The sequence below is a fragment of the Typopeltis vanoorti genome, chromosome 20 (assembly GCF_054136105.1).
Source record: "Typopeltis vanoorti isolate ZY-2024b chromosome 20, IOZ_Tvanoo_1.0, whole genome shotgun sequence".
Lineage (NCBI taxonomy): Eukaryota > Metazoa > Arthropoda > Arachnida > Uropygi > Thelyphonidae > Typopeltis > Typopeltis vanoorti.
In genome coordinates, this window is record NC_143568.1 from 24,667,521 (window position 1) to 24,689,214 (window position 21,694).

The 21,694-nt window shown below is 38.2% G+C and overlaps 1 protein-coding gene across 1 annotated transcript in view; it reads left to right on the top strand.

The window, feature by feature from the left end:
• Positions 1–21,694, top strand: part of LOC150095284 (laminin subunit alpha-1-like) — a 1,249,242-nt gene that overhangs the window by 881,639 nt on the left and 345,909 nt on the right. The window contains exon 49 of the mRNA XM_090410638.1: positions 11,596–11,750. Within this exon, the coding sequence (XP_090266764.1) occupies positions 11,596–11,750 (155 nt within the window). The remainder of the gene's footprint in view (positions 1–11,595; positions 11,751–21,694) is intronic.

The window sequence follows — 21,694 nt, forward strand, 5'->3', positions numbered from 1 at the left end:
ATATTGATAATTCTCTTCTAGAGAATTATTTTATTATTATGTGACACCTCCAAGGAATCCAAAGATTCATCGAGAGAAGGTACCTACTTTACAAATCTCCATCTCCACCACTCAATCCACCAGCTACAGCAAACCACATCATCTATACCAATGCCATCTACTGACCACCACTAGTATTTTCACAGACAATCACAAACATCCATGCCCACGGCAGGATTCAAACCTGCAGCCTTTTGGCTGGAGAGCAGATACGCTAACGACTCGGCCAACCAGGCTGGTTTTCAAAGACAATATCCATCTAACCACTTTTACAAGTATTTGAACTTGTCCATGTGACAAGTAACTACATTTCTTGTCACATGGACTGTTCAAGTATTTAAACAGTCCATGTGACAAGTAATGTAGTTGAAAAATTATCATATTCTGATTAATCTTTTATGCTTTCTCACAGATGGTTCTCGTAGATTTGATTTTTGGTGAAAAGTGCAGATCTCACATAAGTATGACAAGCTTAGGAGATTGATTAGTACAGTGCTATGGCATGTAAAACTGCAAGAGCTAGAAGTTGACAGTGCATGGGAGGCGGTTAAGAAGTGTTTGCATGAAGCAATGGCTGACCGTATACCTAGAGTCCGAATAATAAATCAAGTAGGAGTTAAATGGATGAATAACACCATTAAGCTTGAGCTGCAAAAAAAGAAACAACTATGGAGGGAATTTAAGGAGAAAGGTGACTGGCAGACACATGAACAGTGTAAAGCCCAGGCCAGAAGGTAACGAGTGTGGTAAGAAAAGCAAAAAAAGATTACGAAAGAACATTGGCCATGCAGGCTAAAGAGAATCCTAAACAGTTTCTTTAATATGTTGCAAGTAGAAGAAAAAATGTATATGGCAGAATGATTTTAAAGAATGCTGATGGTAGGGCTGAATCAGTTGATATTATTGAATTACTGAGCGAGCACTTTGCAAGAGTATATCATCCAGGTGGTGATATTGCAGAAATGAACGAACCAAAAGTTTATACGGGAATTGTGGTGAATGAGGTGGAGGTGAGTAGTCTGTTACAAAACCTCAATGTCAATACATCTGTGGGATTGGATGGCCTACCAGCTCGTGTCGTACGTGAAGCGGCTAAAGAATTGTCAGTATCCTTGACTATTCTGTTTAATCTGAGTCTCGGGTCTCGGTTAGTCCCGAGGGGGTGGAAAGAAGGGAAAATAGTTCCACTGCATAAAGGAGGTTCCAAGACCGCCGTTATAAATTACCGATTCGAACAGCATATCAGGAATCGTTGTCAAGGTCTTGGAGAAACTATTCAAGAGAAGAATACAGGATTGGATAGATGAAAATGAGGTACTGTATGGGGACAACATGGTTTTGTGAAGGGTAGATCATGCCTCAGTAATTTGCTCTCGTTTTATAACACAGTAATGACTGAACTGGATAAGGGTAATAGGCTTTCAGTGATTCTACTGGACCTTACCAAGGCCTTTGATAGGATACAACATGGAACTCTAATCAATAAACTGGAGCAGATGGGGATATTGGGGTTTGTGAGATGGATAGGAGGGTGGTTGATGGAGAGATACCAGAGAGTGGTTTATTCAGGAGTGGAGTCCAAAAGATAGCTTGTGACTAGTGGTGTGCCGCAATGATCTATTCTTGGACCACTACTTTTCAATTTGTTCATTAACGATATAGGAAAGGATCTGAGAGGAAGTGTTCACTTGTTTGCTGATAATGCAAAGTTAGGTAGAGCAATTGTGAGTGCACAGGATGTCAAAATTTTGCAGGATGATTTGGATAGTTTGGAGGACTGGGCTAAGGGAAATGGATGTCAATTTAATGTGGCAAAGTGTAAGGTTATGCATTTTGGAGTGAAAAGATTAGCAGCAGTATATCACATTGGTGGAACTGTACTCCAGGAGATTGATGAGGCCAGGGATTTGGGAGTATTAGTGGATAGGGAGTTGAAGTTTAGGGAGCACATTGCAAAAGTGACTAAAACAGCTCATCAAATCACTTGGTTACTGAAAAATACTTTAACGAGCAGAGACAAACAAGTTATTGTTCCTCTATATCGAGCCCTGATAAGACCCCCATCTGGACTATTGTGCCCAGATATGGGTGCCAGGGTTTCTTCTTGATGGGGAGGAGGTAGAGAGGATCCAAAGACGAGTGACCAATATAGTAGCAGGTCTGTGGAATGAACCTTATGAGAACAGATTGAAGATTTGTGGGTTGCAAAAATTGGTTGATAGCAGAAAACGGGTGATATGATTGAGACATTCAAATTACTGAAGGGTTTCTATAAGATTAATCCAGAAGATATTTTTGAGAATAGGGCTGGTGGTGGGAGGACTAGGGGCCATACATGGAAGCTGGGCAGAAATGTGGTTAACAGGGGTGTTAGAGCTAGGTTCTTTACTTGAAGAGTGGAATAAGCTGCCAGAGTCTGTTGTGGGTGCTATAACCGTGAATGAGTTTAAGGCGAGGTATGATAGATGGTGTGTGCAAGACGAATAGTTGTTCTTGACATGATGTTAGGGCCTCCCTCAATGAGTCTGTGGACTCCTTGGAGTTGCCCGTAATAATAATGATAATAATATTTTGGTCAACTAATTACAGAGAATGGAAAGTGTGATAAGGAAATATTAAGAAAAATTGGGAATTGCTAGATCATCCTTCATTAGCATGAAAAGCATTCTGACCTCTAGGGAAATTCACACAAAAACGAGAATTAGGCTGTCCAAATGCTACATATAGTCAACATTGCTATATGGAGCAGAAACCTGGACAATATTAAAATATTATGAAAATAAACTAAAAGTTTTGGAGATGTGGATCCTCAGAAAAATTCTTAGAGTCCTATGGACTGCCAAAAAAAACTAATTCAGAAATATTAGAGATGATGGGAGAAGATAGGACTGTGTTGAAAACCATTAAGAAAAGAAAAACCACCTACCTTGGTCACATACTAAGGCATGAATACCTACAAAAATACTTCTAGGAAGGAAAGATACAAGAAAAAAAGAAGAATACGAATACAAAGAATAGAATGGATGGGAAATGTTAAGGACTGGACCTTTTTGTGCTATAAAGATATAAAAGAGAAGCACAAAAACATACATGGTGGAAGCTCATTGTAGTCAACCTCCTGGAAGGAGATGCCATCTGACAAGACAAGTGACAACTTTTGCTATCTGTGTATGGAAATATGACTTCTGCATTACTTCAACTACCACTTCTGGGTGTGGTTCCCACTGATGAGACCTCAGTAATATTGAAACTGGTCTGGGTTAGAGGCCTTTCCCATAATGCATAATATTAAACATGTCTGTAAGCATATGTGCTTGGCATTATGGAATACCGAGGCAAGTGATGCAAAGTCATTAGCCTCTATATATCAGTTGCCCAGTCGTTTCGTTACTTCATGTGCAAAACTGATGAGAAATCAATAAAGGTAGAAACCGGTCTGGGTAGTGGCTCTTCCCTTTATGCATAGCATTATACATGTCCGCAAGGAAGTGTGCTTTGCATTATGGGAGATACTAAGGCAAGTAATCAGAACTTATCCCACCTTTACCACGAGTTGTTCCAGTCCTGAAGATACTTCAGGCACAAACTTTGTTTGTTTATACTTGGATAAAGGATTAAACCAAATATATAATTGGTAGCATAGCCAAGTGAAAAAACTTCCATCAATGCGCAAACTTTGTTTGCTTACATTTCGATAAAGGGTTAAACCAAGAATATAATTTCTTTGGCACCTTTAATTTATTGGACTAACTATTGTTCAAACGTATGAACAAAGTTAGTTGTTTCTCTCACGTTTTGTGGCATAAAATGTCATATCCCAGTCACATGCTTGTAAAATTTTTAATAAATGAGGGTAAATCTGGTATAGAATTAAACTTTGGTTTTTATTACACTGCATGGGAGTATGGAGCATTTCTGAGTCTTCTTTGAATTTTCTTATAAAACTAGTGGTTCTCAAACTGTGTGTCACAGCACTCCGGGATGCTGCAGTGAATTATAATGTATTATTTTTTCAAATGACTACAAAAATTTTAGGACACAAATACTTAGTAAATAATTTGAGTGTAACTACTCAATAAACAGAACTGTTAGGTATTTCTCTCGGCTTAGGGGCACTATAAAAAATTACTTACACTATGGGTACTACGAAAGATGAAAGATTTCGAATCTTTGCATAAAACAGTTATGATCAATATATACTGCATTTTTGGATTTTACTCTGCTAGATTTTGTTGTGTGAAAGGCTAATCTCGATCTATTGTTTATGTCCTTTTCTTCTTAATATCCTTTATATGTTCATAACATGCAGATCTCTCCAGACCATCCTGTTTGGCCTATATAACAAATGCAATGAATTTTATATAATCTTGGTTTGTTTCTGTATGGGAGGATATGGTGGTTTTGGTTTATTTAAGAATCTAGGAATCTTATACATTGGCAAAGAGGCCACTTATATTGTAATTACAAAACAATGCTGCAACTTTGTCAACAACATTCTTGATATTTGGTAATTAGATTGCAATTTTGAAATCTTCTTTATTAGAAGAAACTGTTGGAAACATGTCTATAATAATGTTAACAGTCTTCAGTTCGTACCCATTGGGGGAAAGAAGGTGATGAAGTTCTTCTTTCCTTTTTTTTTTTTCTGATGTATTGGAGATAGCTCTCTCCCATAATATTTTAATCATGCCTTTCTTTTTTAATGGATGGTGATGTGAAGAACCATGAAAGAATCTACCAGTTGGGGTTGGTTTTCAGTATACTGAAAGGACCAACCTTTCCTCTTCCTTAGATACTCGACCAACCAGGCCTGCTAGCCTGAGTATCTTAGGAAGAGGAATAATCCATTCTCAAACTAAATGGCTGCTGGTTTGAATGAAGCCGTAGGCATGGATATTTGTGATTGTCTGTGAAAATACTAGCTGTGGTGGTCAGGATGGGGTGTAGATGATCCAGTTTGCTGTGGAGACGGAGAGTTGTAGAGGGGTGTCCTCCCCTCGATGAGTCTTTGAGCTCCTTGGAGGTGTCACATAATGATAATAATAATAATACTCAAAGAAAGATATCAAAGAACGTTGGAAGTTTATTTTGCAAGTTTATTAAGGGAAGGGCCACCCAGACTGGTTTCGAACCTTTATTCAGGTCTTGTCAGTGGGAGCCAGATCCAGAAGTGGTGATACTAAGAGCTTAGTCCACCTTTACTATGCGTTGCCTCAGTCCTGAAGATATTTTCAGGTGCAAACTTTGTTTGCTTACACTTGGATAAAGGATTAAACTAAATTTATTTTAGTCTAACCCAAGTGCAAAATAAACTTCCAACATCTTTCTCTAAATCCAGAGTAATTTAATAATAAGGTGGTACACCTTTTTGGCAACTAGTATAGGTAAATATGACCTCTCCATTGCTTCTACCTTAGTATCGCCACTTCTGGGTCTGCTTCCCACTGGAGACCTCAGTAAACTGACACCAGTCTGGGTAATGGCCCTTCCCTTAATGCATAGCATTATACATGTCTGCAAGGATATATGCTTTGCATTATGGGAGATACTGAGACAAATAATGAGAGCTTAGTCCACCTTTACTACGAGTTGCCTCAGTCCTGAATATATTTTCAGGCCAAAAGTTTGTTTGATTATACTTGGATAAAGGATTAAACTAAATTTATTATAGTCTAACCAAATGCAAAATAAACTTCCAACATGTTTCTCTAAATCCAGAGTAATTTAATAATAGGGTGGCACACCTTTTGGCAATTCGTATAAGTAAATATGAACTCTCCATTGGTTCTGCCTTAGTATCGCCACTTCTGGGTCTACCTCCCACTGACAAGACCACAATAAAGAGTCTGGGTAGCCCTTCCCTTAATGAATTAGCATTATACATGTCTGCAAGAAGATGTGCTTTGCATTGTGGGAGATATGATGACAATGAGAGCTTGGTCCACCTTTGCTCTGAGTTGCCAACAGGTGTACCACCTTGCCTCAGTCCTGAAGATATTTTCAGGTGCAAACTTTGTTTGCTTACACTAGGATAAAGGATTAAACTAAATTTATTATAGTCTAACCAAGTGCAAAATAAACTTTCATCATCTTTCTCTAAATCCAAAGTAATTTAATAATAAGGTGGTACACCGTTTGGCAACTCATATAGGTAAATATGACCTCTCCATTGCTTCTGCCTTAGTATCACCACTTCTCACTGACGAGACCTCAATGGAGGTCAAAACCAGTCTGGGTAGTGGCCCTTCCCTTAATGCATAGCATTATACATGTCTGCAAGGAGATACTGAGACCAGGAGTAATTGAGAGCTTGGTCCACCTTTACTACGAGTTGCCTCAGTCCTGAATATGTTTTCAGGCCCAAACTTTGTTTTCTTATACTTGGATAAAGGATTAAACTAAATTTATTAATGTCAAGGAATGTTAATTTTCACTGATCCTCCAGTTCTGGAGTGAATTTTATGTTATTATTATTATTATTATGTGATACTTCCAGGGAGTCCAAAGACTCATCGAGGGAGAGTGTGCCAACAGCTTCGAACGATTGCTCACCTTCCAACTACTAACCATGCTCAAACTTGCTTAACTTTTTGCGTGAGCCATTAGTAGCAGAGGCTCTAGAAATCGACCAACCTTTGCTGGCATTTTTAGGTACAACCTGTTCAGATAATCTTCACATTTCTGTAATCCTACTGTTTTTCCCAACCAAATTATGAAAATGTCATCAACATTACATCTATGGCTAAACAAACACACGCATAACTAACCACAGTAATAAGTTTTACATGTGTTTACGTGTGTTTGTTTAGTCATGAATTCTCCACAGGTTTCATTGTATAATAAATTACATCTATGGATTTGATGGTACACCAGCTCGAATCTTGCATGAAGTGGCAAAGTAATTGTCAGTGCCCGTGACCATATTGTTTAATCTAAGTCTCAGTTCTGGGTTAGTCCTGAGGGGTGGAAAGAGAGGAAAATATTGCATAAAATTTTGCATTGCATAAAGGAGGCTCCAGGACTTCTGTTTCAAATCACCGAACGATCAGCATATCAGGAGTCATTGTCATAGTATTGGAAAAGTTGGTCAAGAGCAAAATACAGGAATGGATAGATGGAAAGGGGATACTGTATGTGGGATATGGGGGATAGCATGATTTTGTGAAGAGTAGATCATGCCTCAGTAACTTGCTCACATTTTATAATACAATGATGACTGAATTGTATAAGGGTAATGGGTTTACAGATATACTACTGGACTTTGCAAAGGCCTTTGACAAGATACCACATGGAATTCCCATCAATAAACTACAGTAGATGGGGATGGATATATTGTTGGTGAAATGATTAGGAAGGTGGTTGATGGAGAGATATCAGAGAGAAGTTTATTCAGGAATAGAGTCCACAAGAAGTCCTGTGACTAGTTGTGTGCTGCAGGGTTCTGTTCTAGGATCACTGCTGTTTAATTTGTTCATTAATGATATAGGAAAGGATCTGAGAGGAACTGTTCATTTGTTTGCTGATGATGCAAAGTGGGGTAGAGCAATAGTGAATGCACATGATGTCATAATTTTGCAGGATGATTTGGATAAATTGGCAGACAGGGCTAAATAAAATGGATGTCAGTTTAATGTGGCAAAATGTAAGGTTATGCGTTTTGGGGGTGAAAAGATTATCAGCAGTATACCACATTGGTAGAATTGTATTCCAGGAAATTTACAAAGCCAGAGACTTGGATGTGTTATTGGATAGGGAGTTAAAGTTTAGGGAGCACATTGCAAAAGTGGCTAAAGCAGCTCATCAGATCACTTGGTTGCTGAAGAATACTTTGACGAACAGAGACCAACAAGCTATCATTCCTCTTTATTGAGCCTTGATAAGACCCCATCTAGACTATTGTGCCCAGATATGGGCATCACGGTTTCTCCTTGATGGGGAGGTGGTACAGAGGATCCAGAAGCGAGGGACCGAGATGGTAGCAGGTCTATGGAATGAACCTTATGAGAACAGGTTGAAGATTTTATGTTGGAGGTTTAATGGACTTTTTACAGCACTCACAAAGAATTAAAAATAGAATTTAATACTTCCTATATTTCGTCCTAGTCACTAGGACATCTACGGGGATTACAAAGACAATTAATGTAACATGCACACAAAAACTTACAATACTAAGCCCAACCACGTGGGTGACAATAAAGTCCTATCTAGGTGGAGCGCCCTCTAAGGGCAGTTGTAGGTGGCCTGGAATGTAAGGTGGGACCTCTGGCGATGACTGTTTCCCAAATCTTCGGAAGCTTAATGCAACCGTATTTGTTAAGATTTGGTTGGTTTTTGAGAGCTGCTGCTGCTTCTAAGAAAAGTCTCTCTTTCTTGAATTTGCTGTGGTGGAGCATGGTGGTTTTTTTCCATGATACTCTGTGGGTGGTGTCCAAAACATGGTCAGCCAAGCCTGAATGGCCATAGTTGTGTTTAACGATGTACGACTTGTGTTCCTCTAGGCGGATGGATGCTGATCTGCCTGTCTGTCCAAAGTACGCAAGCTTACAGGAACAGGGTACTTTGTAAACTCCAGGCAGAGAGAGAGGAGGGAGCTGATCTTTCGTAGAACGGATAAGGGTAGCCAGTTTGCGGTAGGGCTTATATGCTGTGTGTAGGTTATACTTTTTTAGTATCTTAGCTATTTTTTCCGAAGTGCCACGGATGTAGGGTATGGTGATGGCATTTTTAAATTCTTGTTGATGAGAGGGACGGGGAATGGGGGAGGAATTGATTATTTTTTTGATACTGTGTTCGCTGTAGCCATTGGAGAGGAAAGTTCTGTGTAAGTGGTTAACAAGAATTTAAAAATGCCATCACCATACCCTACATCCGTGGCACTTCGGAAAAAATAGCTAAGATACTAAAAAAGTATAACCTACACACAGCATATAAGCCCTACCGCAAACTGGCTACCCTTATCCGTTCTACGAAAGATCAGCTCCCTCCTCTCTCTCTGCCTGGAGTTTACAAAGTACCCTGTTCCTGTAAGCTTGCGTACTTTGGACAGACAGGCAGATCAGCATCCATCCGCCTAGAGGAACACAAGTCGTACATCGTTAAACACAACTATGGCCATTCAGGCTTGGCTGACCATGTTTTGGACACCACCCACAGAGTATCATGGAAAAAAACCACCATGCTCCACCACAGCAAATTCAAGAAAGAGAGACTTTTCTTAGAAGCAGCAGCAGCTCTCAAAAACCAACCAAATCTTAACAAATACGGTTGCATTAAGCTTCCGAAGATTTGGGAAACAGTCATCGCCAGAGGTCCCACCTTACATTCCAGGCCACCTACAACTGCCCTTAGAGGGCGCTCCACCTAGATAGGACTTTATTGTCACCCACGTGGTTGGGCTTAGTATTGTAAGTTTTTGTGTGCATGTTACATTAATTGTCTTTGTAATCCCCGTAGATGTCCTAGTGACTAGGACGAAATATAGGAAGTATTAAATTCTATTTTTAATTCTTTGTGAGTGCTGTAAAAAGTCCATTAAACCTCCAACATAATGTCCTCACAGCACTTAAGCCTCTACACAAGAACAAGGTTGAAGATTTGTGGGTTACAAAATTTTGTTGATAGGCACAAAAGAGGTGATATGATTGAGACATTCAAATTACTGAGGCGTTTTTACAAGATTAATTCAGAGGAAATTTTTCAGTACAGGTGTGGTGGTGGGAGAACTACGGGCCATCCATGGAAATTGAGCAAGAGTGTAGTTAGTAAGGATGTTAGGACCAGGTTTTTTACTTGGAGAGTGGTGAATGAGTGGAATAAGCTGCCAGAGTCTGTTGTGGGTGCTATGACTGTGCGAATGCTGAATTGTTCTTGACATAATGTTTAGGGCCTCCCTCGATGACTCGAAGGACTCCTTGGAATTGCCCATAATAATAATAATAAGAAGAAGAACATAACCAAGTTTTTGGTTTGTTACAATATTTGTCAATAGTTTTCTTTTGCCAACCAGGCCGGCAATTATTTTTCTTGCTTTTCTGTTAGCAAAATTGTCGATGACATTGGCAAAGTCTATTTCATAGTAATGTAGGTAATTTTAAATCAATTTTATTTAGAAAACCTCCTCTTACAACTAGCAACACTTACAGCAATTATGAGGAAAATTCACAGTAGTATTACAATGTTTGGAAATGAGTTCTCGAGACTGTATTTTAGAATTAACTACCAAAGTTCAAAGTGCCACCAGGGGCAGACCACTCCCTCTGCCCCTACCCTTAGCTACGCCTTAGGATTCAAGTATAAGCCATGCCATTTTCTGATCTATACTGTCAAATGCTTTCTGAAAGTCAACAAAACAGGCATGAATATTTTTATGTTTACATAAGGCTTTCTCCACAATTAATCTCAACATTAATTTTTGGTGCACAGTACTCCTGTCTTTTCTAAATCCTGTTTACTCATCTTCTAGATTTTCTTTAATTAGTTTCCTTATCCTTTCTGTTAATATCATAAGTATCTTTCCAACATGACTTGTTAAAGCAACTGTTTTGCAGTTTTGGCAGTCCATTTTGCTTTCTTTCTTGTGAATGGGTACTAGGAATGATCTTGTCCTCATCTTTTGGTGGTTTCTCCCTTCATCCCATGCAATGTTACATTAATGATGTAGTTCATCTATTATCACCTCACCACCATATTTCAGCATCCCTGCAGTGATCTCATAATTGCCATGGCTTTTATGGTTCTTCAGACTGTACTACATTTATATCCTCCTCCCTTAGTATATGAGATATCTGATATCTGTCTCTCCCTCTGTGCTTGTTGGTTATATTTCTCTCAATTCATCAGTTAATCACTTCTTGACTTGAACATCTCCCTGTGTCTTATATGAGTGGTTAGCGTATCTGCTCTCCAGCCAAAAGGCTGTGGGGGTCAAATCCTGCCGTGGGCATGGATGGTTGTGATTGTCTGTGAAAATACTAGTGGTGGTGGACAGTAGATGGTGTTGGTATAGATGATGCGGTTGGTGGATGAAGTTGAGTGGTGGAGACAGAGAGTTGTAGAGTAGGTGCCCTCCCTCGATGAGTCTTGGACTCCCTGGAAGTGTCAAATGATAACAATAACTCTGAGCAGTATCTTGTTCATCTCTCTCTCTTATTTATTATGTGTCCATCATGATTTCACTCTTTTCATGTTCTCTGCTTTGGGTTCTATTTCTTGTTGATATTTCTGATCATCTTGTATTGAGAGTAGTTCTTCTCTAATTCTTTCTGTATTCACCATAGTAACATATACTTATGGATAATTTAGTGAAATCAACTACTCTTGAGACTACAATAGCCAGGAAGACTTATCTTTATATATACTTGGATACAGTGAATGGAAACACAAATATAATATGTTGTATAGATATAGTATTGAACCTAGTGAAAAATTGTGCATACTTTTGTTCTTCTGAAAAAATCAATTTTTATATTTTGTTATGTTTTATTTTATTATTAGTGCAAAACTTAGATATATTTAATTTAATAAATCATAATAAGATTTTATTTAATATGGATTTAGGATGACTTCATGATAATTGAAATGGTAAATCGCAAGATTAGGTTTCTTTGGAATGCTGGTGGTGACACAAAAGTTATTCAACACAATCTTACAATTGAAACCAATGACAAGCAGTTCCTGCGGAATGAACATTGGTTTAAAATTGAAGTAAACAGGTATGATCATAAGATGTGAATACTTTTTGTAAGGGAATAGAGGTACACATTCACCTTTCATTGCTAGAATGTTATAACATACAGTATATTTGATATTAAATTTTCATTATATTATTATTACAGAGCATTCAGTACTCCTTTTGGTTTGCTACCTATTATCCTGTTTTCTGATTTTTCTTGCTTTCTAGAAATAATTGTTCTTAATTCATTTTTATATTGCTAACAAACATTTAGAATTTAAAAAACAGAAAACTAAGTTGTTTTCACAATTAACCGGCCTGTTATTTCAGTAAAGTAGTAACCAATTCTGCTATTCAGTTAAGATTTTTCAGTATGTCAGAAAATAATATGTTGTATTAGTAAATTGCATTGTTCTGAAAAATTATTTTTATTTTTCACAGGTAAGTCATGAAGCAGAATGCTAGAATACTGATAATTTTAATCTAAAAAGATATTTGTATTGTATGCCCACACTTTGTAGAACCAACCTTGGCTTTGTGCCAAGAATAGTCGATTCATGCTGAAGGGGAGAAAGAAATAAAGGATGTATGAATTGGCCACCAATATGCAAAGTCACATGCTTTATATTTAAATTTTCCAACTGTTGTACAAGCAAAATAGTTACCACTTTAAGAACTAGAATTTTCATAAAAGAAAAGCTAATTTTCTGACCTACAATAATAAATACTCATCCCACGAAACGCATTGATTACCCTAATATCGGAATGGATTCTCCTTCTTTTGACATGCGCAGAAGTGTCGAAGGGTCCCGCATCTGTGGGTGCCTCTCTTAATGTTATATAAAGTAAATACAGTGTATCCAAAAGGTTACTATGTATTTTGGTAAAATATACTAAATTTCAGCCAGATGTCATAATATAATAATGTATTTCTAAACAAAATACAAGTTTTAAATTCTGAGTAAACGTAAAAGTACTGAATCTATTCATGATGATGTTTGAGATATGAATACCCAAAGGCAACACAAGAAAGCATTGAATCTGTTCTCCATATAGGAACAGAAATTATCAGTTAAAAATGCATCCTGCAGATTGAAGAAAAGCAAAACAACAATTCTAGAATCTTGTATTATTCAACTCTGATTAAAAGCCTTACTATATTCAAATGTTGTGCAATATTTGTATGTGTGTGTGTGTGTGCTTGGAAGATTCTGTGAATTGTTTTGGGTATATTCATTCTTCAGGATGCAATCATAATTGATAATTTCTGTTCCTCTTTAAAGACTTGAACAGATCCAAGGCATTCTCATTCTCTCCTTGTGCATCTAGATTTCTCTTCATCATGCACAGATCCAGTTCTTTTAAATTTATTCTCAATTTAAAACTTGTATTTTACATAAAATTATACATATAACTATATGTATATACCATAGACAGCTCTCTGAAATTTACCCTATTTCACCAAATTATGCAGTAACTTTTGGGACACCCAGTATTATCGTTATATTTACACAGATGTCATATATAATGATACAGTTATTTCTATTTGCATATGAATGCCCATTAATTTTTCAGATGTAATTCAATTCAACCTATGCTTAGAAGAAATTAATTTGGGCTGATATCATTGTTAGAGACCTCCATGGTAAATACTCATTGTGTGTGTATGGGGGGGGGGGGTCTTCATAGTTACACACTATCTTCTGAGCTCTGCAAATGACATTCCCTCAGTCTATCATCATTCCAGATCCTGACAGCCCCCCCCCCTCACTAATGACTTTTTTTTCTTCTTCCAAGACAGCCAGTCTCCTATCCAAATCACTGATCTATCAAACTTCATCTTCTCCAGTTTAATTATCATGTTGTTATGAGACAATCAGTAAAAGTCCTTTGTAAAATATAAATACATTACAGTATATTTATTCCCTGTCCATTACATTTGTCGCAGTGTTTTAATACATAAGGAGATTGCTAAATCATGTATTATTATTATTATTATTATTATTATTAAACAAGACCTCATGGAGTCAAAGACTCATCTAGGAGGTCCTTTTATCTCACACACATCTCATCATACCGCGTCTTAAACACATTCAAACTCCTTGCAGACACCACACTCTCAGGCAAGGCATTCCCAATCACTCACAACTCTGCACGAAAAAAACCTGCCTCTCACTCCCCAATATTCACACCCTCTTTATACAGTTTCCAGGGATGACCTCTGGTTCTCCCCTGATCTCCCACTATTCTCTGTAGAACTTCTCCACCATTGATCCTATAACAACCCCTTACCAACTTGTAGGTCTCTATCATATCTCCCCTCTTCCTTCTCTCCACTAGACTCTGCAAATTACATCTTTTCAATCTTTCCTCATACTCGACATTCCAGAGGTCAGAAACTAGCTTAGTCAGTCGCCTTTGGACGCTTTCCAACATCTCTTCATCCTTCTGAAAACCTGGTGACCAAATCTGGGCACAATGATTTACATGTGTGGCCTAATCAAAGCCTTATACAATGGAACAAGAATCTCCCTACTTCTACACGTCAGTGTCTTCCGCATCATTCCCAGAAGTCTTTGTGTTGTCTTCACAATTTTGGTGATGTGTCCCCTAAATTTTAGATCCTTATCCACTATCACCCCCCAGATCTCTTATTTCCTCTACTTCCAACAATATATTCTCACCAAGCATAAATTCTGCATCCCCATCTTTGTTTTAAAAATTTTAAAACCTTACATTTTGCAACATTGAACTCACATCCCCATTTGCTTGCCCAATCACTCAATTTATTCAAGTCTTCTTGCAAGGCCACAATATCTTCACTACTCTTTATGGTTCGTCCCACTTTGCATCATCTGCAAACAACTGAATATCTCCATCCAAATCTTCACCAATATCATTAATATACAAGTTAAATAGTAATGGCCCTAAAACAGATCCCTGAGGCACTCCAGTAGTGACTTTCCTTTTCCTGGATATTGCACCCCCATACACAACTTGTTGATACCTATCAGATAGCCAGTCTCCAATCCAATGCACTAATCTAATATCCAACCCCATCTGCTCTAGTTTGACTGTCAACTTATCATGAGGTACTCTATCAAAAGCCTTTGCGATATCCAAGTATATTACTGTGTATCCTTCTCCTCTGTTCAAGGAAGCAGTCACTTTATTGTAATAAGTAAGTAGATTACTAAAACATGACCTCCCTTTAGCAAATCCATGCTGTCCATCAAAGATTATGCCATTATTGTCAACCCAACTCTGGATCCTAGTTCTCACAAGCTTCTCCAACAACTTAACCACAACACCTGACACACAGATAGGCCTATAGTTTGATGCTTGAGTTCGATCACTTCCTTTATGAAGTGGCACAATCTTGCCCTCCTTCCACTCTTTAGGGACTTGACCAAGTGCAAGACTCGTATTAAAAAAATATGTCAAGAAATATGAATCCTCATTCTTCTCACCCCTGTGAGGTATAACAGCTTTTCTCTCCTTCTACTCTTTTGGAACTTACCTCATTGGAAGATGTTAGATGAGTATGTCAAACTTGCTGTCCACTCTCTGGAAGTTACCCTTTAAGCACATAGTGATACTGCATCTAATCTTATTGCCTTCCTAACACTGAAGTGAATAATGTGAAGTTTTACTATAATACAGTATTCGTTTCCATAACTTTTTTTTTTTTTAGGTGAATGCTGATCACCGTTTAACTATGAAAGAAAGGTTAATAATACTGAGTTTATGTAATTCCTCATAAATATCTTAATCACTCATTTTGATGTTTCAAAGTGAGCGATTAAGAGTTTCAAAAAATCCTAGGGACAGTCTGTTCCTTTGATGTTTTTCCCTTCTCAGAGATGATATTCATTAAATACTTCAACTATATAGTTTACAGTGGTCATCGGTCTTTGATTTTCATCATCTGATAAATAACTGTTTTTTTGTTTCTTTAACTTCTTGCCACATATGAAAAGAACTCTTCTTTAATTTTTTTTTTTTTTGGCATAATTCCAAACTACTGCTGATACAACACTTTGCTTTCCCAACCAAGATAACTTCCTAGCCTGTTCATTCTTTCTCATATAACTGATTAATACCTCCAAATGCATATCTCCATAATGCTTTGTACTTCCAGATTATGTGCTTAGTCTCTCTGTTTATCCATTTTACACCTAGCTGACTTTGAAATTCATTCAGACATTGCTGTTGTTAAATAGCTCTTGCCCAGTCCCCAAGCAGCATTGATTTCAATAATAAATTAAGTTTAATCCTTTATCCAAGTGTAAGCAAACAAAGTTTGTGCCTGTAAATATCTTCAGGACTGAGGTAAGGTAGTACAACACTTTGGCAACTCGCATCAAAGGTGGACCAAACTCTCATCACTCCTTGTCTCAGTATCTCCCATAATGCAAAGCACATCTCCTTGCAGACATATATAATGCTATGCATTAAGGTAAGGGCCACTACCCAGACCAGTTTCGACCTCTATTGAGGTCTCATCAGTGGGAGGCAGACCTAGAAGTGGTGATAATAAGGCAGAAGCAATAGGAGAGGTCATATTTACCTATACAAGTTGACAACAGGTGTACCACCTTATTATTAAATTACTCTGGATTTAGAGAAAGATGTTGGAAATTTATTTTGCACTTGGTTAGACTATAATAAATTTAGTTTAATCCTTTATCCAAGCTTAGACAGTAGAGAAATTCATGAAGTCCAAGGTAGGGGGAACTCCAAGCAACAAAGGTCATAATGCTAATGTATTATATCTATTAATTGCATGTATTCACACTGGTCAGTTTGACTGTTTTTTTTTGGATTAAAAAAAAAGTTTCTGGAGGAAAGCCGTGCCAACTTCATATGAGACAGGTTAACTTTCCTTTAACAGAAAATGATGGGATTCAAACCCAGTTCAAGTCCAAAGTAGGGGAAACTCCAAGCAACAAAGGTCATAATGCTAATGTATTATATCTATTAATTGCATGTATTCACACTGGTCAGTTTGACTGTTTTCGTGGATTAAAAAAAAAAAAAAGAGTTTCTGGAGGAAAATTGTTTTCATCAGGATAGCATCTTTATTCTCCTTACCAAACGTAATGGTTTCATTACGTTTGGTAAGGAGAATAAAGATGTTCTAGACTTGAGTTACAAATGTAGTAACTCAAGTTTCAGGAAAATATAATAACTCAATTTGTGTCTATAACCATCATGCCTATGCTGCTTCTCAGTCATAACTTCACACCTGGCCTTGGCCCTCCTCTTTATCCCATATTACCTTAGATCCAAATCCAGCTATACTCCTTACATGTCATCCATACTCTGCTTATGTTTACTATCCTCTCACAATAGGTTCTGGGTTTGAATACCACTATGTGCAGATGTTTTATGAGTATTATTATTATTATTATTATTATTATTATTATTATTACCACGGGCTACTCCAGGAGTCCTTAGACTCATCGAGGGAGGCCCTAAGCATCATGTTCACACAGCTGTTCAACATTCTCACAGTATCTATCATACCTTGCCTTGAACTCGCTCACTGTCATAGCACCCACAACAGACTCTGGCAGCTTATTCCACTCATTTACCACTCTAAAAGTAAAGAACCCAGCTCTAACACCCCTGCTAACCACGCTCTTGCCCAGCTTCCATGGGTGTCCCCTAGTTCTCCCACCACCAGTCCTGATCTCAAAAATATCATCTGAATTAATCCTATAGAATCCTTTTAGCAATTTGAATGTCTCAATCATATCTCCCCTTTTTCGCCTATCAACTAGTTTCTGCAACCCACAAATCTTCAACCTGTTCTCATATGGTTCATTCCATAGACCTGCTATCATCTTAGTCACTCGCCTCTGGATCCTCTCAACCTCCTCCCCATCAAGAAGGAACCGAGGTGACCAAATCTGGGCACAGTAGTCGAGATGAGGTCTTATCAGGGCTCGGTACAGAGGGACAATAACTTGTTTTTCTCTGCTCGTCAAGGTATTTTTCAACAACCAAGTGAGTTGATGAGCTACTTTCGCAATGTGCCCCCTAAACTTCATCTCCCTATCCACCAACACTCCCAAGTCCCTGGCCTCATCAATCTCTTGGAGTACAGTTCCACCAATGTGGTATACTGCTGCTAATCTTTTCACTCCGAAATGCATAACCTTACATTTTGTCACATTAAATTGACATCCATTCTCCTTAGTCCAGAACTCCAATCTATCTAAGTCATCTTGCAAGACTTTGACATCTTCTGCATTCACTATCGCCCTACCCAACTTTGCATCATCAGCGAACAAATGAACTGTCCCACTTAGACCCTTCCCTATATCGTTAATGAACAGATTAAACAGCAGTGGTTCAAGAACAGAACCCTGTGGCACACCACTAGTCACAGGCCGTTTTTTGGACTCTACTCCTGAATAAACTACTCTTTGATATCTCTCCATCAACCACCCAGCTATCTATCTCACCAACCCTATATCCATTCCCATATGTTGTAGTTTACGGATTAGAATTCCATGTGGTATCCTGTCAAACGCCTTTGCCAGGTCCAGCAGTATCACTGTAAACCCATTTCCTTTATCCAGTTCAGCTGTCACCTTGTTATAAAACTTGAGCAAGTTACTGAGGCATGATCTACCCTTCACAAAGCCATGCTGTCCTCTGTACAGTATCTCATTTTCATCAATCCATTCCTGTATTTTTCCCTTGACTACTTTCTCCAAGACCTTGACAACGACTTCTGATATGCTGATCGGTCGGTAATTTGCAACCATAGTCTTGGATCCTCCTTTATGCAGTGGAACTATTTTCCCCTCTTTCCACGCCTTCGGGACTAAGCCAGACCTGAGACTCAGATTAAACAACATGGTAAAGGGCACTGATAATTCATTAGCCGCTTCATGCAAGACCCGTGCTGGTATACCATCCAATCCCACAGATGTATTCACATTAAGGTTCTGTAATAGACTATTCACCTCCACTTCATTCATCACAATTCCAATATAAACTAATGGTTCCTTCATTTTTTCAACGTCACCACCTGGATGATATACTTTTGCAAAGTGCGCGCTCAGTAACTCCACTATATCGACTGGTTCAGTGAACTCTTTACCATCGTCATTCCTTAAAATCATTTTGCCATGTACAGTTTTTTTCTTGCTTGCAGCATATTGAAAGAACTGTTTGGGATTCTCTTTTGCTTGCATAGCTAGTTTCCTTTCATAATCGGCTTTTGCTGTTTTTACCACACTCGTTACCCTTCTAGCCTGTACTTTATACCGTTCGTGTGCCTGCAGGTCACCCCTTTCTTTAAATTCCCTCCATAGTTGTTTCTTTTTTTGCAGCTCAAGCTTAATGGTGTTATTCATCCATTTAACCCCTCCTTGTTTCACTATTTGGACCTTAGGTATACAATCAGCCATAACCTCCTGTAAATGCTCTTTGATCACTTCCCATGCTCTATCGACATCCAGCCCTTGCAGTTGTACATGCCATGGCACTGATCCAAGCAATCTCCTAAGCTTGTCATACTTGCCAGCACGGTAATTCCACATATACCCTGTCTTAATCACAAATTTCACACCTTTAGCCACCTCCCAGGTCAAGACCTTATGATCACTCTCACCAATAGGTGGTAACATGGTCATATTCATTACAGTCAAATTCTCAGATACTATTACCAGGTCAAGCACTCTCACACCCCTAGTATTTTCAATTACATGCTGTTTCAGATAGTTATCCCTTAATAATTGAATAAAATCCATTTCCTTCCTCACATGTGTCCTCTCCTCCTTCCAATCAATGTTACCATAGTTGAAATCCCCCATAATAATTACCCTCCTTCCACTCATTTCATCAATTTGTTTATGCATACCATCTCCACCATCTATTCCATCACCTGGTCTATAGCAGCACCCAACTGTATATTTTATTCTGCCAGTATCAATCTCACACCAAATAGCCTCAAATGAGCTCCTTTCACTATCCTGCAATTCTTCAATTCTACTTGGCTGCAGTTCATCAGCTATCATCAATAACACTCCTCCCCCAATTTTATTCTCTCTGTCCCTCCTAAACATACTATAACCTACACATTCTATCCCACTAACTATATCATCTTCCGTCAGCCATGTTTCACTAATGCCAATAACCTGTGGCCAGGAAGAGCCAATCAAGGCCAAAAATTCTTCCTTCTTGCTCCTAATACTCCTGGCATTAGTATACATGAATTGCAGTGTTCCCTTTGTCCCACCCCTATCTTGATGCGTTATTCTAAATATCCCATTCCCATTTTTTGTCCTTATTGCTGGCTCAGGTACATTATATACATTTTTACACTCAACTGTCTCACTGATGTCTGGATATCCACTTTCCCCCCCCTCCTTGGTAGTTCTAGTTTCCCTGGTTCTGCACATCCATTTTCACTTCATTCAGCAACACTTTTTCCAGTCTCCGCACACCAAGCCCATTCAAATGCAGTCCATCCATCTTGTATAAGTCCTTTCGCCCATCAAACTCATTCCACACATCCACAAATTCCACACCACACTGTCCGCATAACCTGCGCATAATATCATTTGCGATTATGGCCCTCCTTCTAAACTCCTCTCTGTCATACCGCGGTAACAGACTCACCATTCTAACTCTGTCACTCTTTTCTTTCGCTACCTTTAACAATACTTTCAAGTCCTCTCTCATAAAAAATTTATCACCTTTCAATTCATTCGTACCAGCCACAATTGTTATTTCTTTCACCCTCTGTTTTTGCACTCTAATGCTCTCACTTACATCCTTAAATTTCGCACCCGGTAAGTACGATTTAGTTACACTCCCATCTATTACTTCTCTTAATAACGAGTCACCATACAACACTCTTTCCTTCATTTCGGAAACTCGCCCACGCTGTTTATTTACGTTAGCCGAATCACTCTGGAAAGAGTTTTGCAGGTGCTCTAATTGCCACTGCGCATCTTGTATCACTGCGCGCAGCCTAGCGATCTCACTTCCTACAAATAATTCCTCATTTTTTTTATCATTCAAGCCATTTTCTCTTTCTGTATAATTGCTCTCACTCTTTCTTAGATCACCGCTCACATTGCCATCTTGTACATCGCAATTCCCTATCGAGCCACTATTTTCACTCGCATTCAGGCTTTCTTCAACCATAACTGTCTCACAACCTGACACATACTTCGACTCCTCACTTTGCATACACTTTCTACACATTCTCCCACCACTATCACTTTCAACCCATACTCCAGACTCATTCGGGAATGCATACATTCCACACACATCACATTGGACAAATTCTCTCACATTATGGTTTTTGAACAATGGCGTCGTATTTTTGGACGCCATTATCTTACGTCGCATTGGCGCCATATTCAAATATATGAAACGTATCGTTAAAGACTAAATTAATTTACGGAATTTACACCAAAATCACACAGACACAACAAGCTACCAAATTTAGACAATATTACGTTATGATTTTTAACATTTATTCTAATTTCCATTCAAAATTGTACTTAGCTTTCGGGAGCTCCCTGAAAATACGACCATTCCCCTGGCCCTCTAGCGGCGAACTGCGATCTATTATCTACTACCTGAAGTATCTTCAGGTAGTAGATCAATTTCATCACCTGGTGTAAGTTTTCTGTTTTGTTTATTGATTCCTGAATGGGCTTGTAAAAGTACCACTTTTGGTCTCTAGAGCAGGAATCTGGTTTATCTAACTTTGAAATCATGTACTGTACTATCAGCTATAATACATACATACATACATAGCTCATGGCAAAAACATGATATTAAAAAAGAGAATCATGATGTCATTATATATTAACAGAATTGAAGACTTTAAAATATTTTAAGTTAAAACTTTGAAGGAAAACACAGATCTAATCCAAGAAGTTGAAAAATTAAAATAAGAGTTAAGGGTAAAAGTCTTAATATGTTATAATAAGGAAAAGAAACATATAT